General features: G+C 42.9%; 1 protein-coding gene across 1 annotated transcript in view; it reads right to left on the bottom strand.

The window, feature by feature from the left end:
• The window catches only part of CLVS2 (clavesin 2), a 62,616-nt gene extending 38,392 nt beyond the window's left edge, over positions 1-24,224 (bottom strand). The window contains exons 1-2 of the mRNA XM_064447368.1: positions 22,890-24,224; positions 12,514-12,688 (exon numbers count right to left, since the gene is read on the bottom strand). Coding sequence (XP_064303438.1) covers positions 12,514-12,688; positions 22,890-23,278 — 564 coding nt within the window. The 5' untranslated portion in view covers positions 23,279-24,224. The remainder of the gene's footprint in view (positions 1-12,513; positions 12,689-22,889) is intronic.
• Between the last annotated feature and the right edge of the window lie 2,485 nt (positions 24,225-26,709).

The following is a 26,709-nucleotide window of genomic DNA, read 5'->3' on the forward strand; positions in this document are numbered from 1 at the left end:
CAGCTTTAAGAAACATTAGCAATGAGTACAAATAGTTATGCTTTGCCTGTCTACTATGATTACAAGTATTTGAACGACAGGAATGACAATGGAGGTAGATGGACCACCTTCTCCCTGCATATAAGTGAAATCCCTGAGACCTGGGACTGTGCTAGAGTCCCGGACACAGAGCCAAGAGGCCGTGCAGTTCTGCTACACAGTGTGGCTGCCATCCTCAGGGAGGGACATCAGAGCTCATTACGAAAAAGCATAAAGATGTCAAAGGGGAGCTCTTAGAAGACATTCACAGCCACCATATGAAAGTAAAACAATTCATCAAGATTTAACGGGACAGAATATCAATGGGATGAAAAAGAAAATATATAATAAGGCCCACCTTGCAAGTAAGAGGCTGCTCAGTGTGATTTCATTCCTACAACTTAAAGTAAGAACACACATGGTCCAAGTTGTTCCCATGGATCGTCAAATGGATTCATTCTTAATTGGCTTTCCATGCAGCTCTCTTTAAAGGTTTGAGTGGTACTTTCATTTGATACTGTATTGATTTTCTCTGAAGTTTCCTCCTATCATGGCTACTGTGATCAATTAGTGTGCTATAAATAGAGCGGTCAGATTCCTTTCACTGGTCTCATTAAATTGCACCCCTGCTGAATTTCTGTGGAAACAGAATTGGATCATACTGATAGCAATAGTAAGACGATGTCCTCAGGTTTTCTAGTGAAAATCAATTGCTCAATATTTGTAACAGAAAGCTTTGAAAAGCATGACCCAATGGAGCTCAGCTAACACCCAAAACATATATGCAAACTTTGCTTGCAATTCTGCATCTCTAAAACCCCCAAAGATAAAGGATGGGCAAATAAGTGGTTAAGGGGCTCAGCCAGTTCCTCACTGATATATAATCCCTCAACAATCATAACTGTTTGTCTGCATCCCCTCCTAATGGAAATATGTTGCTGGAGGTATGCAGATAACCTATATAATTATTCTGGAAAGCAGAATAAGGATTTGAGGAGGAATGCAGTTGCAAGGCACAGTTGGGTTGTCACCTTGTAAAGGTGGTGTGCTTACTGTCTAAAACTAGAGGGGACTGATAATATTTGGCAGTATAATAATTAGCCTATATGCTAATTACTGCAGGTGTAAATCAGCTATGAATTCAAAAATGTTAATCTCTATTTTGTAATGGTATGGCATTATAGTTTTTGAAAATTTGTTTTAGAAATTATGTTTTACTCAAAGAGATTGAAAAAAGCCATAAAATAGGAAATGGAATTGTCTACTTTGAAACATTCCACAATCTAATCTAAAGGGCAGCTTTTAGGTCCCTACTCGGTCCTACACCCTGCCCTTTCCTTTCCTAACTATCCTGTCTCCTCCTAACATCCTTTCTGTCCTCTTTTCACCTCTGTTAGGAACTACCCTTCAAAATCTTTTCCCTCTTCCTCCCAAAATGAAGTTACATTTTCACCATAGGCTCTCCTGCAGGTTGAAATCCCTACTGCAAAGGCTGGGATTTTAATTACTGCACTTGAATTACTGAAGGTATTCAGTTTCTATATGCACTCACTGGTGTCTGGAGTATACTCTGTGGTTCGGGGTTTTTTTATGCAGGTCTGAAGGATCCATTGCAGACCTCAGAGGACTGGCTGTACCTTGCAAGAACACTGGAGAACTACCAGTACTTTATGATTTATCCAGGATCCTTCATATTTTGCAGGGTGGCTTTCAGCCAGAAGATGCAGTGCTCTAAACGATACTTTCAGTCAAATAGTTCAGTGCAGGATGAATGCACCTCCCAGCAAACTCGGAAGATTTTTTGAGTAATAAGGCACATTCAGTGCAATATCAGGAAAGAATTAAGGACAACTGCAGTTTAAATATACCTTTACGGAGGCCCTCTCCTGAATCACAGCAGAACCACCTTCTCCTTCCAGAAAACGTTTTCAATGGGGGAAGTGCAAAAGATTGAAGTGCAAAGGGCTGGAGCATCTCCCTTATGAGGAAAGGCTGAGATACTTGGGTTTGTTTAGCCTGGAGAAGAGAAGACTGAGGGGGAATTTCATAAATACCTATAAATATCTGAAGGGTGGGTGTCAGGATGATGGGACTAGGCTCTTTTCAGTATTGCCCAACGACAGGGCAAGGGGCAATGGGCACAAGTTGGAACACAGGAAGTTCCACCTCAACATGAGGAGAAACTTCTTTCCTGTGAGGGTGCCAGAGCAGTGGCACAGGCTGCCCAGGGAGGCTGTGGAGTCTCCTGCCCTGGAGACATTCAAACCTGCCTGGACGCGTTCCTGTGCCCCCTGCTCTGGGTGTGCCTGCTCAAGGAGGGGGGTTGGACAAGATGATCTCCAGAGGTCCCTTCCAACCCCTACCACTCTGTGATTCTGTGATTCTGTGAAATCCAGTTCTCAGACAGAAAGCCCGACCCAAAATGATTCTAACGGATATAACAGATTCTTAAGAACCAACTTAAAAGAGTAAGAAATTAACAAATGCATTTGAAAATACAATCTTTAATCAGCGATTAAAGATTGTATTTTCCAATGCCGCTGTGTGGTATTGGAGTCAGTCCCATAAAATAAGGGGGCTGAATACACATTTTGTAGTCGTATCCCAAGCCTATACTGTGAGGGACAACATAAAATACAACCCACAAGAAACAGTAAGCACCCCAACACAGCCAGAGCTGTTTTGGGTGAGATGCTGACATGAGACTTTCTCAGTGTCAGGCGCTGGAGTTACATTCAGGTTTTTTGGATTGAATATACACCCAAATTTCCACCGATAGGATAATATGTGCAGCTACCTCAGATTTCAGGCCATACCCATGTTTGGATATTCATTATATATAGAAAAACATTAGTGCTCGATTCTTTTCATTACAGAAGACACTGGAAAAGATTACATGCACTATTTTCTCATGCCACATACTAAAAAGTTAGAAATGTTTTTTAAGAACTTATTCTGATCTTTGCAAAATATGCAGGAAATCACTGGAGAAATGCATTTTGCCTGGGGGGTTGGGGGGGGGGGAAGTTATCCAAGTTGGAGTATTATGTTTTAGAAAGAGTTCATACTTAATTTTTCCTTAAGACATATGATTTTCTTTATGTATTATAAATCTAAACTTTCAGTTCCTGAGCTACTTCAAATCACCAGTAGCACTTATTTAAACATAGTTATGCCTATTAAAACTTACAAGAATCAAATTGTCTTAATTTTTTTATGATTATGAAACATGAGATGAGAGAAACCATCATCAGCTACATAATTTCACATCTTTATGGTGCTTCCCCCTAGAGAAGTTTCCCACATTTGTTTTTCAACGCTAGTGAAATATCACAGCAGTGTTTTTCCTGCACAGCAATCACTTATAACCAAAGTCAAAATTTTGCTTATAACCAAAGTTAAATTGGATTCATAAAAATAATTGTCATAGGAGCTGAACACTTGCTAAGGAATATAAACAAAAATCACAAAAAATTACACTGTTGTTTTGGGGAATGGGCACTGAAGGCTTAGCTGATATCACAGGAATTATGTGCAAAGGCAATATGTACTGAAGACAATAACATAAAGCCAACTGTGCACAGTCTAATAAGATCACAGAGGATTTATGAGCATCACGGAAAACAGAGGTTAGACTGATTTCAGAAAATAGTTCCAAGAATGATCCAGCATATTTTTATGAGGTAAACCTGAAAGATGTGTATTTAAAATGGATTGATAACACAGGCGGTTTGGGCGGTATTAAAAAAAGTAAATTTAAGCTCCTCAGATAAAGAGGTTCCCACTGATTTTCACATCTCACCATCTCCAGTGGCCAACAAGACAGGAAGAACGTCTCCAAGTCCTGATTCCAGATCACTGATGTTGCAGATAGATACTCCATCAAATAATTCCTTTCTTTGGGTTACGAGAGTCACACACCAATACCTACTTTGGACCCAACAGCATGTGGTGAAAGAGCAAAGGGTTTTATAGGAGGTGACATCCTGAAGTAGAAAAATTTGGATTAATGCTGAGGGGAAATCTGAAAAGCAACCAGTCATGGAAAGGTTTCCACAGAACGTGCCAGACCTGCCTTCAAGACTTTAATTTAAACTGTGTGAAGTACTAGAAAATACAATGCATGAGATAATCTTGCCTTAGCAGGAAAGTGAGCTATGATTTTAAAAATGTCTTCTGTCTCTAATGTTAAGATTTAGAACAAATTAGTTTTATTTCTGAGTGATCTTATAGGAGGAATACTCTTTATTCCCTTCATGGCTTTCAGACACTGAAGGAAAGATAAATATTTAGACCTTGACTGAGAAAAATCACTTCCAAAAATAATTAAATATTTTGAGGCTGAGGAATGGTCATAACCATGTAGCTGTCGAACTGTGGCCTACCAGGAAGTCAGTCACAGTGCCAAGAGTTAACTCCCTACACCGAGTTTGTGCTACAAGCCCTTCTTTTCTAATGCTGGTGCCACTCACCTTAACATAATATTAGTTTTTCAGCTTAATCAGGTCAATTTAGTCACTATCTCTATTTAATACAGATAGATTCAGTTTCGCAATAAAAAGAAATAAAACGAAAAAGTGGTTAGCACTTTAGAAAAAGCTCATGAAACAGGCAGCCCACACGTACAAGAAGAACCTTTTCTATTTTATTTCTGTCAAGCTGCAATAATTTTAACTGGATGTTTTTCTTTGTTGACAGGAGTGATGGAAAAATGTCAAATATGAGCATTTTAATTGGCTTCTACACTAACCATGGCTACTTTTTTGAAGTAGAAGAAAATTTCAGACACAAAATATTCTTTTTCTGGATCATGCCATGTCATTTCACTGCATACCAAGAAGCTCCCAACATCTCCTGCCTGGCCCCATAAGCACTGAGTTGTATATATCAAACAGACCAGCTCCAATATGAGGAACTACAAGGACTGTTTCCTTAACAGCCTGGTGGCTAGAGGATGCACTTGATATGTGAACAGACCAGGACTCACTCTCTCGTGCTGCTTTCCAGAAGAGCAATGGGAACACTGGTTAAGAGGAGATATGGGGCTGGGAGATTTGAGGCTGATTAGATGCCAGATGTGAAGAGCATTTGGACAGTGAGACCACAAAAGGCTGAGATCTCCTAAGGGGTCTAAGATGAACCTAACATGCCATGTAATCTCCCACGGTGGCTGAGGTTTTGGAGCATGACATCAGGACACTGAGACAAAAAAAAACCAAACCACATAAGTGAAGACTAGTACAAAGTAAGGCAATGGCAACAGGAGTGGGATGAGGAACTGGGGAACCGGTAGGACTGGGGTTAAGGCTGCTCACAGAGAAAAGGGTAGGGTGAAGGGGCAGAAAAGTCTGTGCCAATTAGATCAAAGAGCCCGAATGAAAAGCAAGATCCCCACAATTAATCACGCCTTGCTTACAGCAAATATCTGCAAAACACTGGCTAAGCGCCCACTCTCTTTCTCATGTGGGTTCACATAGAGGATGACAATGTACTGCAGGCAGTTACTCGGCTAGCTCCAGTAGCAGTGTTTGGGTGGTGGGTATTTAACTCCATTAAGCATCCTTGCTGTTTTCAGTAAGATGCCACACGACAGAGTTTCAGGGGGTGAAAGGGGAGTTCAGTTTACTGCTTCTTACCATTTCTTTCAAAGAGGTGGCAGCCCACGCAGCGTTACGTGCATTCAAAGAGGATCTAATGAAAAGCTCTAAATTTAGGCCATGCTAGAATTCAGGCTTCTGGCTTGGGAGTTCAGGATCAAGGCTTTTAAAGCCTTGAATCCTCCTGATCAAAAATAAATGGCAGCTGGACTCCAAACATATAGAAGGTGACTGAAAATCAGACCATGGCCTGTCACAGTGAGCACCCCAAATTAGCAACACTTTTAACAGTAATCTTTCAGTGGAATAGCTCTTGACAAAAAAAAAAAAAAAAAAGAGATAACAGTATCCCCTCACCTTAATAGCATGTTTCTGAGAATAAATTACCATTTGAAAGGCATTCAATGATTTTTTATTGATGAGCATTATAAAAGAATCTAGGAAATTAATTATTCTGCCTTCAGATAACAGGTCAACAGCTGGGACCACACTGAATAATGGCTATGTCTATACTGACATGCCTGTAAGCAACCGAACTCAAGCTCCAGCCATCAAGTCCTTTCTCACCTGGCAGGTTAAGCCTATCCAGACAGCAGGTGAGGAGCTAGAACTATCACTTTCAGTCCACCCTGTTTCCACAGTAAACTGGTGGCAAGCCTTTTTGGTGGCCTTTTTGCAAGTAAGGAAGATCAAATATATGCAAACTCTTGTAAAATAACAAGCTTTTAGGAAAAATATCCTATTCTGCTGCTGCTCCAGAACATGAGTTGAACTGGTATGAAACTGTGCTGTTTACAAGCATATTCTTCCACTCTCTGGGCTGGTCCTGGGCTCAGGGGACTCTAGGATTTACAAACAGCTTAATTCTTTGGTAAAAAACTGAATGAAAGCACTTACATGATTCACTAGCCCTCCTGAAAGCAGAAGATACTTCTATTAAAATCTTGAACTTGCTACGTTTTAATATCCTCCCATGCACTATGTGAAGTATCAGGAACCTATTGTCAAAAAATGGCAGAAATCTCAAGCACTGAATGAGGTTTTTTTATGGTTTTAAGTTTGGATGCAAAGACATTTAAAGCTCTTTTCTTGTGGTTTCCTGCTCACTGATACTCATTTCTAGTACTGAATAACTGCTCCTTAAGCTCATTATTAACGATCTCATGCACTGCACAGAGCATATGACCATGTAACTGTATGAAGTCAAAATACAATTTTCAGATGCATCCTTAGTCCTGGAAGTTCCTGACTTACGAATTCTTGACACTGTAACCTCCTGGTTGTATAGGTGTAGTCCAGAACTAGCTGGCGAAATTTAAGCACTGTCTGTGGATATCTAAATAGAAAGATGAACCAGCCATGATGTTCAGATATGATTCCCTGTAAGATACTGATGAGCTCATGCTTAAAGAAAATGGGAGTAGGAAGTCCTGGTCCCTCTCATCACCAGACTGTACATGCTCTGGTCTCCATTACTTCCACCTTACACTGTGGCAGCAAGTCTGACTGGGGATATTGTCCTTACAACTCACAAGAACAGTTGTTCGAAAGATGTTTTATATGGTAATAATAGCTACAAGCATGCTGTCTTAGTGTTCTTTCTGTTTGCTTTCATGTTCACAGTAACAAGTTTGCTTTAGCTTATGAAGCCTTCCTTTGTTGCAAAAAAAAAAAAAAGTCAGTCAGTTGAAAGACCTGCCTTGTCCCCCACAACACTATGGCCTTCTCTTCCTGTAAACATCCTCAACCTGAAAGTGTCTTCTGTCTTCTGCAATGATGCTGACTGTCCACATACATTCAGCTCCCAGTTTAAATGTGTATCATCTCTTTTTCCCCAGATTTTTATCTTGAGGAAAAGCATTAATATTCAGCCACCAATTACTACACAGTTTTGCAAAGCATTTGGAGGTACAGCCTGCCTGAGTGACAACATGCAAAACAAATCTGTCATGTATGCAACTGCTATTATGAGCTAAATAAAAATCAAGTATTTAAGAAGGATTTATTGTTCCAGGTTTTAGAATCCTAAATATCAGTTAACCAGTTAAAATATCTTACACATACCCACAACCTTCCATTTCGCAACGCTCACTTATAATTACCCCCAGAGCTGTCTGTTGGAGTTAATAATAATCCCCAACTTTCAATATCATTTTCAAACACAATTTTTGGTCTTGGATGCTCTTTTTACCTAATTTGCAAAAACAATGCTCTCTTGATACTTAATAAAAAGCCCATATAGGTAGCTATAAAAGGACTATGACAAAGAAAAGAATCATAACGAGAACCTCCTCCCTCCTTCTGCCCACGTGTTCCCAGCTTGATGTTTGGGCAGAAGGGGCCATAGGAATGCCAGGAGCAGTAAAATGAAAGAAATGTTATTTAAAAGGGTGGAAGGGGGGTGGGTTGGGGTAGAATATACACTTGACTCAATTATGTCCCACCAAAAGTCCAGATAACCCTATACCCTGTCCTTAACAGACGCCAAAAATGAGACCCCAGAGCAGATACAACGCGGACAGCATATGTGATATTTCCACTCAGCATTCACCTCATCTCCAACTATGTGCAGCCTGAGGAATTCTGAACTTTGATGTGGTTTTTACATACTTCGTAAGCCTCAGTTCATTTCTCTTCCACAAACTTATCCATTTTCCCCTGAACACAACTAAACTTTTAGCACCCAGAATTTCCCATGGCAAGGAGTTCCATAGATTACCCAGATATTGTACAAAGAATCACCATGTCATATAAAGAGCCAGGCCTCTTGCTAGTATCACCTGATGATGCCCATTTCTTGAAATTGAGGTAACAAAGAAGGTCTGCAGTTTGTCCACTCTCTCCAGCTACCCATGACCTTGTTTGTATCCTGGTCTGATTTCATAATGGACCCTGCTTTAAGCAGGAGGTTGGACTTGCTGATCTCCTGAGGTCTCTTCCAACCAGAACTATCCTATAATCCTATGGTTTCATAGATACTTGTGGTTTCTCTCCATAGTTTTTCTTCCTCCATCCAGAAGAATGACAGCCAATTTAGTTGCTCCTTATACAGAAACCAGCCCATACCTTTTGGGGCTTTTTGCCCTTCTCCAGTCCTACAGCAGTCTTTCTGAGACAGAAAATCAGAAACATCCACAACATTCAAGATGGAAGTGATGGCACAGTGGCTTCACCATGTTCCCTGCTCTCTATTCCTTTCCTTAAAATTCCTAATATTTGATCTGCTTTTTGACCAACATTATGTATTAAGATGATATTTTCATAGAACTATTTATCAGACTGCAACATCAAGGTGTCATTCTTGTGTGGTAAGAGCTTAGAGTTCATCACTCTCTATGGAAGTTTAGGGCTGGTTTTCTTCTGAGCTCTCAAGAGTTCTCTTTTCCGTGGGAAAAAAGCTGAACCTCACAGATTGTAACCCCTTGCTGGCAAAAGAGGCAAAATTTTGTAAAGTATTTCTAAGTTTTTGAAAGGGACTTGTTCAAGGCACTTGGGTATTTCAGCACACAATGCTTTAACACTCCCTGCTTTCAGGAATCCAGCTGCTGAGCAACATGAGCTCCTGCACAAGCCTGAAATCAGTGCTTGGCTACAGAAATCAATGAATGGGGAGAAGTGGGCACCTAAAGACTGGGATTCACAAACCTTCACTCATTGAATACATGGGGGAGAGCCAACACAAGGTGCTAAAGTCAGGGCATGACTTTTGGTCTCACCTCTCAATGTTTTCCTTCTGCTCAGGTTTCACAGCTCTGAGCACTTAGGTACTACTAAGCACCTAATCCAGACAGACCTTTCTCAGAAAATAAACACTATTACATGTTGCATTTGCTTATGTTCTTATTCTTCATTATGGCAGATGTAGGGGCTCTAAATGCAAATCCTCCTTCTTGCTGACGAGGAGCAACACAAATGCTGTAGCCACCAGCATCCACATGGAAGAGTATTGGTCCTTTTTTCCAAAAGTACAAGGCCAGTGTATGAGCTAGGACTGGAGCATCGAAAGTTCCAACCAAGTGCCCCAACCTCCTCAGGAGGTTTTTTGCTTCTTGGCTAACAAAAACATTTGATCTAAAAATCAGCACTGACCCACACTGCACCAATTGGTTGGTACAACACTGGTGGGATGGATATGCTGGAAATTCACGTTAGTTTACAGATAATCACTGTCCTTTAACATTAAAAATTCCATGGCCAAAAGGCTCTTTTCCTGCAAACAACTACTTAGGAGGTTTTTCTAATGTATAGAAGTCAATTAGGTGTATGATTCTTTTCATACTCCCATTTAACATATATACGCAGACACAGTGTATAGCAGAACTTGTCTTCAGTGGAAAACTGCATATATTTACTTATCTTACTTTCAAAAGCAATTTCCTAAAAAAGAAGCAGTTGTGAAGAGCCCAGAAATGCCATATCTTGTAATCAACTCTCTTTGGTACGTATTGAATATTCTGCTCACCGTGGAAGCTAAGCAAATATAATGCAAATTTAGTAGATTTCCTTCAGAAGGCAAAGGGATCTGGTTAACATCAAATTCAGTGGTCACTAATCCCACTTTCCCTGTCTGTTTCCACCCAAGTAACCCAAATATTTAAATTCCCCAAATGATAAAGTTCAGTATCTTGAGCCCTGTTAAATCTTATAAGCTAAAGTAAATTCCATTTTTCTGATTAAATAGAATTTACAAAGATCATAAATAAACCGTGTGTCTGAGTTGTTCTTGTTCTTTTTCATACCACCTGACTAAGCACTTTTTATTTCATCATAATTCAGAATGATGTTTCAACTATGCATTTTTGTCCCAAATAAAAGTCAGTCCCTCTTGTGAGTAAGGGAATGCAACATTTCAGGCACAAAATCTTGCAAGAAGGTGCATTGCCCAGGGTGTCTCTGTACCATCTTTCCACCATGCTTTCCTCTTATTTCCTTCCTGATCACAATTGTTTTTGAAGTGAGGTTCTCCCTCCAAGATGCTCAGTACAGTTGTCTCTAGCCCTTTCCATTGATTCTAATATACCTTTACAGAGAAAAAAATGTCTAAAAGAAAGCAGGAAAAAAGGGGGGAGGAAATTAAATATAAACAATGCCCCAAGGAGTTTAACTACTGGGAAAATATCACTAGAGAGTCACATCAATGTTGCTAGTATAAGAATGTTAGCCCTCATTCCCTCAGTGGTTCTTCACAGAAAATTAAATGCTGTATTTTGAGGGCCTAACTAATTGATTTCTTCAAAAGACTTGTGGTAAAAGGCCTTGTAAAAGTTGCTGCTTACAGATAACAATACCTGTCACAGTTTAGGGCAGATTCCTCGAGCGTTGGGAGAGTTTTATCTCACATTTGCCATTTCAGTGCTTTCTCATTCCCTCTTCTGGAGCATTTCATGCCATTTTACATAACTAGAGTCAACAGGACTGAAGACAGTGGGCACAAAATGATGCCCTGGATTCTGGCCACCATCAAACTTGGGATATCCGAACATACAAAGCTGGGGGTATGGATAAGTTAAGCCAATGGACTTCACCTCAGCTCAGTAATGAACCAACCTTTGGCAGGAGAACACAGAGTGTCAGAGCACACCTGAAGTTTGGTAGGTCGTCCATCATATTTTCAGATGCAATTATTCACTGTAGCTTTCCTCAAAATAACTATCTCTGATGAATGTCCAAGAAGAAACACTACCATTTAAAAACAAAGACTACTAAAGTATTTATTTATGTTCTAAAGGAGAAAACAATAGCTAACTTGAAAAACAGCAGAAAAAATAAAATTACTTTGAAAGCAATGTAAGGAAATGCAGCTCTGTTGGAGTACAGGTCTCACTGCTGCCTTCTAATATTGTTCTCAAGACCATGGGATCACACAGTTGCATAAGGAAACACAACAAAATGAAAACTGAGATCTTTGTCTCTTGACTGTCACTACCCTTCTGTGTGCAACAGCAGGCTGAATACTGATTAAGCCATATCAAGTTTTAGATCGAAACTCCATACTACTGCTAGATAAGTTTCTTCAAAAATACCAATATCAAAGTGAAGAAAGTTCAAAAATAAGGCTGTTATTTTGTTTTATGAGCAACAAAAATGTATAAATGATAAAAACATCACAGAAAAGGAATATAGGTCCTTGTAAAACCAAGGCACACTGCCACGGGAGTGAATTACTGGTATTTTTAACACAGCAACTCCAGCTTGCACAGCAAACAACTACTTTACAGATTCTAGTTTTTCATTTAACTAAGCATTAAAGATCATAGAAGACAGCCAAGAGTTACATGGCATCCTTTCCACCAATGTGTCTGTGCCATGTAAAAGGCATTTACAGTGAGCAGAAACAAATTTAAATCACTGAACACTCAGTCCCAGAAGCTACTGCTCAAATTAATCCTGACTCAGCAAAAGAGCCAAGCACATGCTGAACTCTCAGGAAGTAAATAGTCCCAGCCTAATCACAGCGCCCCACACTTTTCAGAACAAATGATGTAAAACCTGTCTCCAATGGAATCAACGAAGGAAAACAACCTGGCGTGGCAGCAGCAACCTGTATTTCATTAGCCCTGTGTAAAATTACAAGATAAACTGATTACTTCTAACATGCTGCTACAGAAGCTACAGTCTAAATTTACAGGAAGGCAGCCACTTCGGAATAAAGACTGAAAAGTTACATCTGATTTATGGCAAAGAAGGAACCTACACACCAGGAGTTACTGCACTTAGCTGGCTGAATTCACACATTAGTTTGTGCCACTGAAGCTTGTCTGTCCACCCATACCTTAAGGTGTTAATAGCCTTGGAGGAGTTCTTGGATTTTTGTTTGTTTGTTTTCTTTTTAGCCATGGAGATTTATAATGAACTGCAAAATTAAGGAGAATAAGGAAAAGAAGGAAAAGAAGGTTACCTGAAGGCCTTCTATGGCTAATCTAAGCATGCTTGGTGTGAGCTTGGAGGCCTGCTTGAAGGTGAAGTTGCTCCAGTCTATAATCAAAACAAATCCATTCACTTGAAGCTCAGGGTCTTCTATCATGGCTTCTAAAGAAAGAAGTATGGCGCGCAAAATATCCACCAGTGTGTACCTGTGAATGTTAAGGGGAGATTCAGTTAAGAAAGGAGCAACGACCGTGGACATGGAGAAGCTCTGAGCGTTCATCCTTTGTACTGTTTGTCAAAAGTTTAAATCAAAGGAGTGCAAACGTATCCTCAGAAGTCATGGCTGTGTAAAGCTGGGAAAGTCTCAAAAGCTCAGTTAACTGAACTCATCCTCTGAAACAGGATTATGTACATCTAGACCATCAGCCAGCCAGAACAAACTATAAGAATATAACACACCAAGAGCAAATTTTAACTTTTCTGTAGTCTCCTAATCTGCTTTTATATGCATTTTATTAAATGTCTGTACAAACCTATCTATGCAAACTGTATTTTTCTAAAACCATAATGATACCAAAATGTGAGTCTAACACCAGGAGCCTAAACCCAAAGTTTCCTCCTATATTTTTCCAAGGGTTTGAAATAAGAGCTTCTACAAAATTATCAGCTAAAAATAGGATCTCCACAGGCTCCCCTTGTCCCTCTCTCTGAGTAATTATGTTTTCTCTTAAATCTATAAAGGGTATTACAAAAAGCTGATTACTCAAGGATCTTGAAAACAGAAAGAACACACACTAGGCCTTTGACGTGTTTCTGGTTAAGAGCAATAGCAACCTTTTAACCTCACTTAACTGCCTTCTGAGTACTTTGTATACCCAAATTATGTGGTTTCAGGAGTAAGTTTGGAACATGGTATTCATCAGTCCTAGAATTTTCTATGTTAAATTTGGTTTTACAAGGATGCCACCTACAATATGTAATGATGTGTTTCACGTATACGCACACAGTCTTTTCTTATATCAATGATCTTGTAAAAGAAGAATTAATTCTTTATTGCCAAGCCCTGTTGAGCATAACCTTTCTTTTTTTGGAGCTCAAGCACCTAATACTGCAGCTGAATAGGTTAAATATATACAGCAATGTCATCTTTACACTGCCATATAATAGAGTTATTAATCAACTTGCAGTTTAGCTTATTGAATTTTTTTTAAAAAAAAAAGTGAAACACCCAAATTATCTGGGGTTTTTTAAGAGATGTGAAAGTACTAGTTTAAGGGGTTTTCCCCCAGTCTAAGTGATTTATATCTAAAAATCTTTTTTAAAAGAAAGATAATTAGTTACTGAAAAAGATGTAAATCTGCCAGTCTGCACCACAGTATCAGGTGTGGCATTAGAAAGCTAAACCAGAAAAATATCGGCCAAGCAAATATTCCAAGAACAAAAGAAAGAGTTAAATCTTCAGTGTTTGTACAGATATTTTTAAATAGGTCCTTTAAAAATCTCCGATGATGGCATCAAACATAGTTCTCAAAATTATGAGTCCCCAGAGAAATCTTCACCATACTGCATGTGCAAAGAGCATGTGTGCCTGTTTTAGAAATTACATTAAATTATACTAAATTCTACTTGCTTTAATATGAGTGCACTGTTCCATTGTGTAAATAACTACATTTTGAAAGTATTTGTAAAACGAAAAAAACACAAATGAAATTAATCTGCTCTAGCTGACTCCTTGTATTTTTCCACCTGTTTTTTTTTAGCCCACTAAAACTCAGTGAACTTCCCAACAATGCACTCCTAGGAAAGGGACTAGAAAAGGACTCTCTTAATGTCAGCCTAACACAAGAGGACAAGAGAAAGTGTGTTTCCCCCAGAAAACATTAAGGGAAGCACTGTTTTACACAATTCTCCTCTTTATTTTGGAGACCCTTATTTTGTTTTTAATTTGGTTTGTTTGACTGGGATGAAAGTTTTCAAATTCACTCCTCTCCTTTTCACTTTTCTGAGATTTAACTTTTTTCCTAAGGCTTTCCTTTTCTAAGATCTAAGGTTTACAGGAAGCTTGGCATGTTCCTTCTTTTTTGTTTCAACTGAGAGAGGAAATAGCACAAGAAAAATACTGTTCTGTAATTTCCCTACAGAAATCCTTAAAACGCTAAAATTCTCTGTTTCCTTTTGGCAGAAAAAAAAAAGAAAAAAAAAGTCCATTTCTGCAAGTGGAATTTTGTCCATGGGAGAAAAAAAGAACATGCCTTAAAACCTATTTTGAAGGAAAATTATCAACACCTGGATCCTTAAAATCATTAGTTCAATTTGATCATCAACAAACTGTTAGGCCAGGACCCCGTTTTTGCAGTAGGCACAGTGAAGCAACCCTGGAGCGCCCTGCCTGCCCTGAGCAAACCTGCCCAGGGGCACAGGGGCTAGCATGGCGGAGCCAACGCCTCAGGCACGGCATGGCCGACGCTCCCCCTCTCCCCAAGCAGAGCAGCTCCCCCAAGCCCAACTGCTGGACGCATGGGGAAAATGCCACCCTCACTGCTGAGGCCTCTGAATAAGCAAACAAACAAACACACACCCCCAGTGCCGCAGTGCGAAGAGCAACCCGAGTTAAAATGAAATCATTCATCGGCACTTTCCCAAATGACCTCGCACATGTAAAATGGGATGTGTAGGGAGTATTTGGCAGCTTGAAGAGTATAAGTGGTTCTACTGGCACTAAAAAGGTCTCAGTCTGCCTAGCGTCTCTGCAGACCAGCCTACCTATCCAATACAGCACTGGCGCATGGACAGTGGAGGGCACCTAATAAACACGGGAAGTAAAAATCCCCTGTATGATCTGCATTTTTAACAACCGCCAGCATTGGGATTAAAACAGGTGCTTAGCCTGAGGGACAGAGGCTTACAGAGTTGCGTGCAGGGTCAGGGCTTGGCTCAGAGCGTGGCCAGCTGCCTTTGAGCTCACCGGTTGTCTCCACAAGGTGGTGGAGGTCTCAGAAATACTATTTTTCTTATGTCTTCATGAAATTAGATGGAGACACACCCCGTAAGATGCCTTCCCAGGGAAAAGGTTGCAAAGGGAAGGAAATTACATCACATGAGACACTGGGAGAGCAGCTAATGCCTCAGTCTGAGGAAGATCATCTATTAGAGCTCACACAAGAAACAGACATTAGAAATACTCAAATCCTAAAATTAGCCTCAATCCCACTTGACATTTATGCTGCCCCATTCAGAGGATCTCATTCCCAGGAGAAGAGCTCCACAAAGCAGAAAGCTGCTGCAAGCAGCCTACATCTGGTCCAGGAAGATGGGTCCCAAGTTTGTGACATAGATCTCTAATGTCCTCCCGAGGGAGTTCAAGAAGACATCACGTGCCTTAGATGAACGGCTTCCTGGTGGCACAACACTGCTAGAAATCTGGTACACTAGGCATAAAGATCCTTTGTTTATGAGGCCAATCAGGCCTCTAAGACTGGCCAAAAAATGCTTTTTCATATACCCAAGTCATAAATATATAGATGTATATATGTAAACACATATACAACTAATTATGCCCTGAATTCATTCAAGTCAATGGGAAAACTGACAGGCATCAGTGAGACCAGGATTTCAGCCACCACAGAGAGTAACCAACTGTCTCAGGGCTTGGCCTCCACAAATCTATTGCACATTTACCAACACCATAACTCCTATTGCAGGTTTGCTTAGTCTAAGAAATACAGTCCGCAACAACAATGATGATATTGTATGTTTACCCACTGAAAAAGACAAAAGGTTGTCTTCTCAGTGCAAACAAGCCCTGAAGAACACGGTCTAGCTAAAAGCAAGTAAGAACACTTTCTGCTAGAGGAAGGTATCTGAAGTACTCTTTAAGTCTAAAAAGCCACATCAGGAGTATACAGGGACACGTCACTAACAACCAAGCTTCCCCCGCCCCTCCAGATACCCTTCAGGGCAATTAGTTGAAGATAGGAGCTATCATTCATTGTGTAATGGACCTCTTCTCTTGGTTTTGATACCTTACTTAAGTACAGTACAGAAAACCAGACAAGAAAGACAAATCCATTAGTGGATATTTAAAGCAGCTTTCACTTTGGACACATGCTGAGGCAAGTCAGAGATGTAAACCCAGGGTGATAAATGGAATCTTAGGTGCTGCGAATGGCAAACTACTGCAAGTATCAACTGAACAGCCCAAGCAAATGAAGCATGATTAAAGAAACTACACTGAAGCTTTCACACAGCACAGAGTTATTTGCATAAAGACTCATCTTTAATCCACTCCAGCCCCATGCTGTCCAATATTTCACCTCACTACTACTCTTCATGTCAGCACCAGGAAGCACAGGCTTTGCCATAATATATGCTCCATTCTTAGCTGGACTTTAGGGAAAAGAAAATCCTACATAAAATAAGCTGGGAAAAATTACTCTGGATTGTGTTGGTGAAACTTTTATTCTACGTTGAAGTTACTTTCCATATAGATACGGAAATACAACCAATCCAAAGTGAGAAAAACAGGATAAGCTAGTGAGTGTGAAATAAATTTGGTCCAAGATGGCTTTGACTGCCTTTCTACTTTAAAGAAAAAAGAATAGGAAAAAAAAAATCAACATATTAGCCTTTAATTTTAAGAGACCGTGATGTTCAGTCTGAGGGGAAGATGCTATTGCTCTATTCTTACCAATCTGTGTTAAGTAAGGCCGTGTATTTAGGGGACAGCAAGCTGCTCATTCTGTCCTGGCCCCAGTTTTACGACAACTGCTCCAGTGCTGTCAGGTACATAGGGTGTGCTGAGCCTGATTTGCTGCAGTGCATATTCTGTAGTAGCCTTGAGTTAGGCTGTGCAGAAATAGATCCTTATTTATTTATGGCTAAATTCAGTTGCATTCTCTTGTTTACACAGACTCTTAATGGGACATATTGTAGCTAGCAAGGTATTACTAATTGCTAGGATAATCGAGAACTCACGGTTAATTTAAATGTATTTAATGCCCTCTATTTATAGAACCATGCTTAATTCAATGGAGAGCTTAGACAACTTTTTTAGCCCCGTTGTTAATGTCAATAACAAATGCTGGAAATATGTTATCACATCACACTCTTAATGTTCCTTTTCTATCTAAGTTCCAGCTTGAGTTCAAATGAGGTGGGACTAGTGTGCAGACACACTCTGCTACCTCTTGAAATTTTTCATCCAGGTTGACTTTAAAGCAATGAGCCTGGGAAGGCTTGACAAGTTAATAGCCACACTGACAGTGATTTTTTCAAATGCTTTGGGATGGCTACTATTTCTACCAGGACAGTGACAGAGCTTTCTAGGGCAATGCCTCACTGAGGTCTTGATTTGTCAAGAACAAAACAGCTCAAACAATTAACTGAGCATCCTGCTCTCTTGTAATTTAACTGTGGCAGCAATTTCCCCTTTACAGAAAAGAAAAGTTATTTGAGAATTTTCTATGGGACAAACATATTCAAAGCATTTTCAAGGATTTCTGGGAAAAATAGTCTAGCAGACACCGCTATCGACTCTCGGTAGTACTTCACTATGACCTTTCACCTTTACCTCTTGGTTATGTGGCCTATGCATCCTCTTCACTCCCAGAGGCCCACCAGGCCAACATAAAGAGAAGAGAGTGGGAGAATGCAGGGTACAGATGTCTCATATCAAATCCAGCTGTGTCAGCTCTTTTCAGTATTTTATGTTCTTGATGATGGGTGGCATCCACCATATCATCTGTTTAACCAGATTCTGCTTCCAGTCAATTCACATTTGCACTGAATAACAGATAATCTGATTTGGTAGAGTTGCCCACTATCTCTATTGCTATTTGTTGTCTCCCCCCACCAGTACCAAGAAATTTCAGGTTATTTTGAGAATTAAAACCGAGGGGCATGGTTCTGCCTCTCAGGATGCAAACTGTTACCTAGAAGAGATAAATGGTAAGTCTTCTTTGCTTCTATTTAAGCCATATGTCTCCTGAAGGTCCCAAACATGTAAGGAATACACAGTCTGTATTTTAAGCTCATCACCATTCGGACAAGTAAAGGTTTCTGTCAAATGAACTCTTGTGCCACTGTGGTTTAAAAGATAAAGCTGGTTAACGCTCCGAGCCATCATCCCATTTCTAACCTACTGCTCTGGCTTAATATTTTTAGAATTTCAGTGAAACAAGAGCCCTCAAGATACACAAAGGAGTACCTGGATATGATGCCTTGGATCTCCTTGGTTTGTCAGTCTGGGTACAGATTTGAAGGCTGAAAAGACAGGGGGTCAAAACTCCCTTTATAGCTATTCTGCTTAAATATTGGCAGCATGACCTGGGGGCCCTTATTCTAAAAACAAAAAGCTCCATCAGTATTATAAAAATGCATAGAAAAATAGAATCTGCTTCAAATATTTAACCAGATTAGCTTTTAGCTTCAGATTTAATACCATTAATTGCTCCTTATGTTAGCCCAGTGTCTAACAGTCACAGACACAGGTGAAGGTTCAGCTGATCTAAATTTTACATTAGCATCGATCAAAAAGATCCCCAGCCAAAACACTCACAGTCTAAATACAAGTGATAATAGGCGGATACAGATACCTGGGGGAAAGCTAGGAAACAATAAGACAGCATCAGTCAGCAGTAGAAACTGGAGAAAAAAATGACAGTGTTTGCAGTAGTTAATAATTATTATTTGAAGGATACTACTTCCAAACATAAATTGACTCTATTAACCAGGTATTTTGTTAGCATTAATATTTTATTATTGTTACCATTGCTATTTATTTTGTCCCACTGCCTCCATCAGGAGTTGAAAAATACCCTGCCAACTCACCTGAGTGACCTGAGGAGCAGACCACCCTCCTAATAGCTACAGAACTTAAACTTCCATTTAATGTGAGGAAAAGTTTCTAGCACTTCTCCACATGAAAGCATAATTTTGAAAGCAAACCAGTGGAGTCTGTCCTTGCCCTGCTGTAAATCACCTGACACAACAGCAGAGCTAACGGTAAGGAGCACGGTGGATTACCATATTCACCGACGATGGGGCGAGCTGACTGGGTCACTATAACACAGCCGGGAGCTAGGCATTACTGCACTTTTCTACTGCACTTTCTAGAAAAAGTTCTGGGATAATTAATGCAGGGAAAGATTTCAAATAAATAGCATCAAAATGGACTGATTTTCCTAGGGAATTTGTGTGCAGGTGCCACGAAGTATATAGAAGAACATGCATGACAACAGATCCCTTGCTGCTGAGAGTTGAAGTTAATTGTACCATTAACTGGAAAAAACTTCACCAGCTGGGCACATTAAGAAAAAGGAGTCTTCAAATGCACATACACACCTACAAGCCAAATGTAGTTATGAATTAACAATCTGGAAGCTAATAGGGAAGGCTGATCCCTTCCCGAGTGCTATCCGGCCTCCTGGCAGGGATGCTACCCGCCTTCACATTCCCCACAGTAGAGACAGGACGGTGAGTTAGGCACGGTCCCGTTGAAAACCTGCTGGGCTACTCAATGCATTATCCTTCACCTTTCCTTTGTTTGTTTGTTTGTTTTAAATACATCTGATTTAGTTGTTCAGATGGTAGGACATCTGGTACAGTTTTCAGGCCCTGCTTTAATTTAATGATTTAACACCTAGTACACAGGCTTGTTTTAGGAATTTTTTGCCTCCCACGCTTTTCTTTCTAATTGGAACTATGTAAATCATAGGCTGCCAGTGCTATATAAATCATCTATAGTATGTCTGCTATTCATTTAAATAACAAATTGGAACTCTTTATTTCTGATTGTTACATGCTGGTCATAGTACCTCGTACACGCATAATAAATTTGGAGGCTTGCTGTGCTCTATTAACTAAGTTTATGAAGCGTATGAAGAGACCCTGACGAGGCAGACTTCAAAAAGCAATCCTCCCAGTGTTGCTGCAAGAGGAGCACCAGTTTATGCACTGTAAGATCTCAAGTCAGTTAAGGCATAAGCTTGAGACATATTGCGCAGCAGCTCCGGTGTAAGTTCCATGCACAATGCTCCCTAGGTTCAGTTGCCAAACATCAGATAATGGAAGACACTAAATTAAGTAGAAAAGAAAGTGACCTAGCTCCATTTGCAGATCTGTCACTGACTTGTCATATGCCTTGGAACAAGCCACTCCCCACGGCTGGGCTTCGGCTCTCTCCCCTTTGTCTGAGTGGTCTATCTGAAAACAAATCCCTCGCTCTGGAGGAGAGGCGCACTGTGGACAGGCAGCGCTGAAGAGCAATAGGGATCCAACTGCAAACATAGCCATTAGGTACCCAGGTGTACCCCAGTCACTCCCCTATCATAAATAGTAATAATTGCACCAATAGGACTTCATGACAAAGATCCCAATAAATTTACTGTTGTGTCAGCTGATCTCACGCAGTTTAAATATCAGCACATCCAAAATAAGAAAATAAACCTATTCTTTTCACATGTCAATTAGTTTTTTTTAATGTTACTTTATTCCTGAACAGGAATTCTTGGTGTTCTCTTGACTAGGAACTAATGATCCGAAAAGTGTCACATAAAGCTTTGGGGTTTTCTTTCACTAATGAGAAATAATGTAGACAGTAGGGCACATTACCTGTAACGAGGGAGCTTCTTCATAGTAGACATATGACTTAATAAAAGGTCTAAACATCCTTTCTTTGCTAATTCTTCCTTTGGGGATTTTTAAGAGTTTCTGGAGTTGTTTTTAAAATAAAAATTGACCTGATCCTTATGTGGGAAATGAAGCCCACTCAGAGAGTCCTTAGGCTCTCACCACTGCTTCCTCTCTCAGCTTCTTTGGCTCCATCTGCCAGAAAACTGAAGCAGGGAAAGGACACTGGCCCCGGCTCTGCATATGTTCATCCACACTTTCTAGTTGTTAGCATGGTCGTGGGCAGTTTTGATTGTGCCAGACAGCTTACTCCCGGCCCCTAGGCATGATTCGTGGCTTAGCAAGGGCCAGGAAACTCTTCCCATAGGCAGGTGTGGATGTGGTTACCCTGTCTGGAGACAAGGAAAGCCATGGTGAGCCAGCGGCACTCTGGGCAGGGACCCATCCCTAGCTTTAACGCTGCCTGCTGCGGGGAGCTGTAGCAACAGTCCCTGCAGTGGCTAGCGATACAGCCTGCAAGAGGACAGCTACACAAACACTTAAAGGCATACTTTAGCATGCTGGTCCCCCAAATTTTGTCCTTTCTATCCACATTGCCCGCTGTTTGTGTCCTCCCCATGTTTCAAAATAGCCGAGTTTGGGATATCTGCACTGAGCACTCAGCACTGCCTGCGCCCAGCCTATGTTCACTGCACAAAAGACAGTTCAGGTTCATGTGAAGGCAACAAGCAAGATTTTAAGTCTTCTCACTAAGAAGTGCTTCAGATGCTAAAACTGTTCTCAGGTTGGGAGCCTTGGGAAGCCACAGAGTGCTCACAGGACTAGGCTTTAGAGGGTTCACTCTTAATGACTTCATTCATTTACATGTATGGGAAATCAAGCAATTTTGGTGACTGTAATTTTAGACTGCAGGAGAAGGTGGGCATGGCACCTGATGCAGTATTTAGAATAACCAAATGGTGTCACATAGTATCGAGCTGATTGCTAGAAGAACGGGTCTTGATAGAGACAGCTCTTGGGTCAGCCTGCTAAGTCATCTTCAGGCTAGAGTAGTCCCAAAAAGGATCAGAAATTGTTCTGGGGACTGCACTAGCCTCCTTCAGTTTGCTACCAAAGATTTTTAGGTTAGTATCTTATTACGCAGGGAATTCACACTTAGAGCAGTGTGAGAGGGGAAAAAAAAAAAAAAAAAAAAAAAAGAGGTTACTGTAACTTCCATCCTGGCATTTCCAGGTGGCTCAGGAAGAGCTTTCTTCAGCAGAGGGAAAGGATTCAGAGCCTCAGCTCTCTGCACTAGCAAACTTTTCAGCTCAAAAGCCATGATGGATCCTCCTGTTTTGCACTCAGCATCTCCCACTTTCTCCTATGGCACCTGAGCAGCTCTGCGTGTGCTGAAGCAGAAAGACCAGCGCAAGGATTGCAACCATTCTTTGTCAGGGGTTTAAGCACATGATCTACCATGCCAGCTCACTTTGGCTAAGGGGAGGCAGAAGGGTGTAAACCTCCTACCAGAGAGCTGAGAAGAGCACCCGAACAGTGCCTACTTGCCTCCCGAAATTCAGAGCCTAAAGGATGAGAAGGTTATAAAGGCCCTAAGCCACAAAATATGTTGTTTCTTTCTCTTCTCCCTCTGCCTTCCAGGCTGCTGCCCAGCCCCCTGTGGGCAGAGCCGGGTGTGTCCCTGCTGCCCCCTCATCCTCCCTCTGCTCTGGCACAGCTTTTCCCACGCATCGCCCGGGGGAAGAAGGGGTTAAGGCAGGTGGGTGGCTCTGCATTTACCTGCTCTGGTCCCAGTTGGCAGCGAAAAGGACGAGGATCTTCCTGCCGTAGTGGTCCAGGTTGGCCAGCCCGCCGGGGAAGCCATCCTTCAGCGCCTGCTTGATGCCTGGGTCTGTGGCCTTGAAGCTCTTGAACATGTCCAGGTTCTGTTGGCGATATTCAAAGTACTGGGCCAGGAGGCGAAACGCCTCGAAGTGCTGAAACTTCCTGGCCCGCAGGAACCGCAGGATGAAGGCATCGTCGGTGCGGAGGAAGCCGATGTCCGGCCGGGTGATCACCATGTCCCGCACCTCCTGGATGTCCTGGTGCAAGGTGTCGGGGTTCTCGTTCAGCTCCAGCCGGGCTTTCTCCAGAGTCTCCGGGGAGAGACCTGCCTGCAAATGAGTCATGGCGCTGCCCTCCTCCTCCTCCTCCCCGCCTCTGCTGCCTGCGCCTCTCAGCCTCCCGGCCGCTTGCCCCCCGGAGGCGGGCTGCCCCGCCACGGCCGGCCGCCGCTCCCCCGCCCCGCCGGGCCTCGCCTCGCCGCTCCCGGGCCCCGCCGCCGCTGCCAGTCCGGCCGCCGAGAAGCGAGGGGCTCCCAGGCAGCCAGGTCCCGGGTTAGGGCGGGGAGGGAGGGGGCTGGCACCGAGACTGCCCCGGGGCTGCTGCCGGCGGCGCGTTATCTCTCTGACATAGCGCCCGCCCCGCCGCGGGGTCCGGCGCGCCGCATCATCCCCGCAGCCGGTCCGCGGGGGCGCCGAAACCCGCCGGGGACGGGGCTGTTGGCTGCGGGCTGCCGCTCGCCGCCCGCCCCCGCCGGTGCCGGTGCGGATCTCAAGCCGGGCTGCAGCGGCAGCGGGGGGCCCGGCCACTAGGCAGGGCGAGGGGCGCCCGGGGGCGCTCCCCCGGCCCGGGGCTGGCAGGGGGGCTGCCCTCCGCGGAGCAGCACCATTTACGTAAGATCAGCTCTCACCCCTCTTCAGAAGCGTCTCCCCGGATTTGAGGGAGGGTGAAAAAATTAAAAAAAAAAAAAAAAATCACCAAACAAACAAAAAGAAAAAAGCAGCGAGGAGGAGGGAAGCCGATCCGCAGGTACTTCGCCGGTACCGGTGCCGAAGAGCCTCCCGCTCGCCGGCGCGGAGCCCGCAAAGACAAGCGGAGCCTCGGCCTTGAGGATGCTCGTCCCCCTCCTGCGCCTTCCTCCGCTCCACGCCCCGGCTCCCAGATGGCACCAGCCGGCGTGGGGCTGCCTGCTGCGCGGCCCCGCCTTGCACGCACACGCGCGCGCGCGCGCGCACACGCAGAGACGCGCGCACCCGCCGCGGAGGACCAGCAGCCGAAAGCGCCCCGCAGGAACCGCCCGCGCGGGGGGTCGGGGAGGGGAAGGGCGGGGCGGGCGCGGGGGCGGCGCGCGCGCGGCCCGGCTCCGCTCTCCCCCGCGCCGCGCCGCGCCGCGCCGCGCCCGGCCCCCCGCGGGCGTGGGGACGGGGGGCTCGGGGAGAGAGGGGTGCGGCCGCACCGCGGATCTCCGCGGGGGCGGGGGGGGGGGGGTGGCGTTGCGCAGATCCGCGCCGCGGCCGCTTGCGCCGGGGCTGCGCGGAACAAGATGGTGGTTGCCCTGGGGTGCGGGGCGGCCGAGGGGGCTGCGGGAGCCCCCGCGGAGCATCCCGCGGGAGTCAGAGCAAGGGCCCGCCCGCGGAAATCTCAGGGTCGTGCCAGTGGCAAGGCGTTGTTCGTCGAGTGTTGTCTTCACTTGCGGTCCTCTCTTTTGACTGAATTTCTGAACGTGAAACATTGCGAGCTTAAAAAACCGGGAACAAAATAAAGCAACCCTCTCTTGTGGCCTCGTATCTCATGTCTTAAGTTGCACTACAGTGCAAAAGGCAAAAATATCCTGCTTCCGTGTATGGAATATTCGGTGAGGAAAGATGCCGTTTTTCACGCAGGAAAGTTTGATTCTGCAGTCTGCTTTCGGGAAAAGTTCCCGCTGAAGAACATTTGACCTTTGTCTGAGGGACTGGACCTTTCCGATGCAAATACACCTGAAAATCAAGCTTACACGAAAGACACGGCAAACGCGGGAAAGCCCGTAGCGTGTACCTCCTCCTCCTCCCTATAGGAAGCACGGCTCTTTGATACTGCATTGGGCTGCTTTCCCAAGATGACATAGCCAGAGCACACATCCTGAATTATTGAAAAGGCACTGAGATCACTGAGCTATATGGAGAGCATATACGGGGAATACACCAGCGGGAAGTATCGTGTGTGATCTCGGGCAAATGAAGATAGTCATAACAACAGTTAAATGATCCCCTGCGTTTTCTGCAGGCCATCATCAGGTGGAACAGATGACCTCGGCAGCAGGAGGGAGCCCTCAGCAACGAGCGTGTTCAGAGCGCGAGTCAATGCAGCGAGCAGTAGTCAGGTGGCAAAATAGTCACTCTTCTGGGGGCTAAAGGGAGTTTTTGGTTTTTACAGGGTTTTATAGGGTTTTGCAGCTCTTCACCAGATCCCTTCTTTGTGCCAAGTAAGGGTCAGGTTTTACCTATTTCTTCATAGCTGCCTGATCTCGAAAAGTCTGCAGTACGGATGGCTGGAAGGGCAGAGAGAAACACCAGTCCTTACTGAGCTGGGCACCAGACTACCAGTGGCCGAGCATTACTCAGAAACTGTTGGAAGGACCAGTCCGTTAGTGCTCAGTCCTCGTGGCCCAGCTTTATTCCATCTGGATTTCACTGTGTGCTTCAAGGTGCCTCACAAGAAAGACACGCAGACTGAATCACTCTCTAGAAATGCTTGTTTCTCTTTGTCTGATAAAATGCCTTTAAATTAGCCCCCTTACGCAGAGGTGATTCATCTGGGTTGGTAACTTTTTCTTAGAGCAGTTATTGCTCTAACAAGAATCAGTGCTATTATTTTCTACTGATCTTAATTCTTCATTTTCCTTTGCTCTTGCTATCTTCCTCTATATTACCTCTGTATTCCTCAGCAGAGACCCTCTAAGAATGGCTGTTTCCATCAGACCTAAGGAACCAACAACCAGACTTTTCCTGCCATCGTTTTCCATTTCTGATGCTACTGCTCTGCCGTTTCCCCTGCAACTAAGCTAATGAAGGAGTAGGTCATGTGACAAGTGCCTTACATTCACTCGGTGCAAGGCGAGCTGCAGGCATCCAGTGTCTTGCAAAATCAAGTCCGTAATATATCCTGTCTATGACCTCCAGTAACACATTCCTTAATTTGCTTTACTTTTCTTTTGCAAATGGAAACATACACATATATTAGATTTTCTAATGTATTCCAGCGCACAGATGCACTGAACAGAGAAAAGAGGTGAGCTGGCCAAAACTAAAATATTAAAAATTTTGGAACTACAGAAAAGGTTAATTCTAAAGATTTTTAATTTAAAAAAAAAAAAGTTAAGAAAATACATGGATTTTTATCTGAAAACTTTCATCATTGTTCTGTTTCTTGGTTTCCCCCATTTTTGACCATACTTAAGCCATTCCTCTTCTTACCCTTTTTAAAATAAAAAACCACAGAAAAACACAGGGAAAAATGTGGAGGGAGAGGATAAAAAAAATCTGGAAGCCAAACACATTCATTAATTTCATCGGAAACAATCCAATTTCTGTACGCTTCCTTTTCAAAACCAGGTTCAGTCTCCACAAAAATGGATTTAATAATTTAACAATTTCTAACCAGTACTTTGCTGCATTAAAATGAAATTCCCCGAATATTAACAGCGTTTCAATAAAATTGTTTTCCAATGAATTTTTGAAACATAGACCAAAATGTCCTCACCATGAAGGAGGTGGTCTACACAGCTCTTTCCTGAACT

Source organism: Phalacrocorax carbo, chromosome 3 (assembly GCF_963921805.1).
Source record: "Phalacrocorax carbo chromosome 3, bPhaCar2.1, whole genome shotgun sequence".
Lineage (NCBI taxonomy): Eukaryota > Metazoa > Chordata > Aves > Suliformes > Phalacrocoracidae > Phalacrocorax > Phalacrocorax carbo.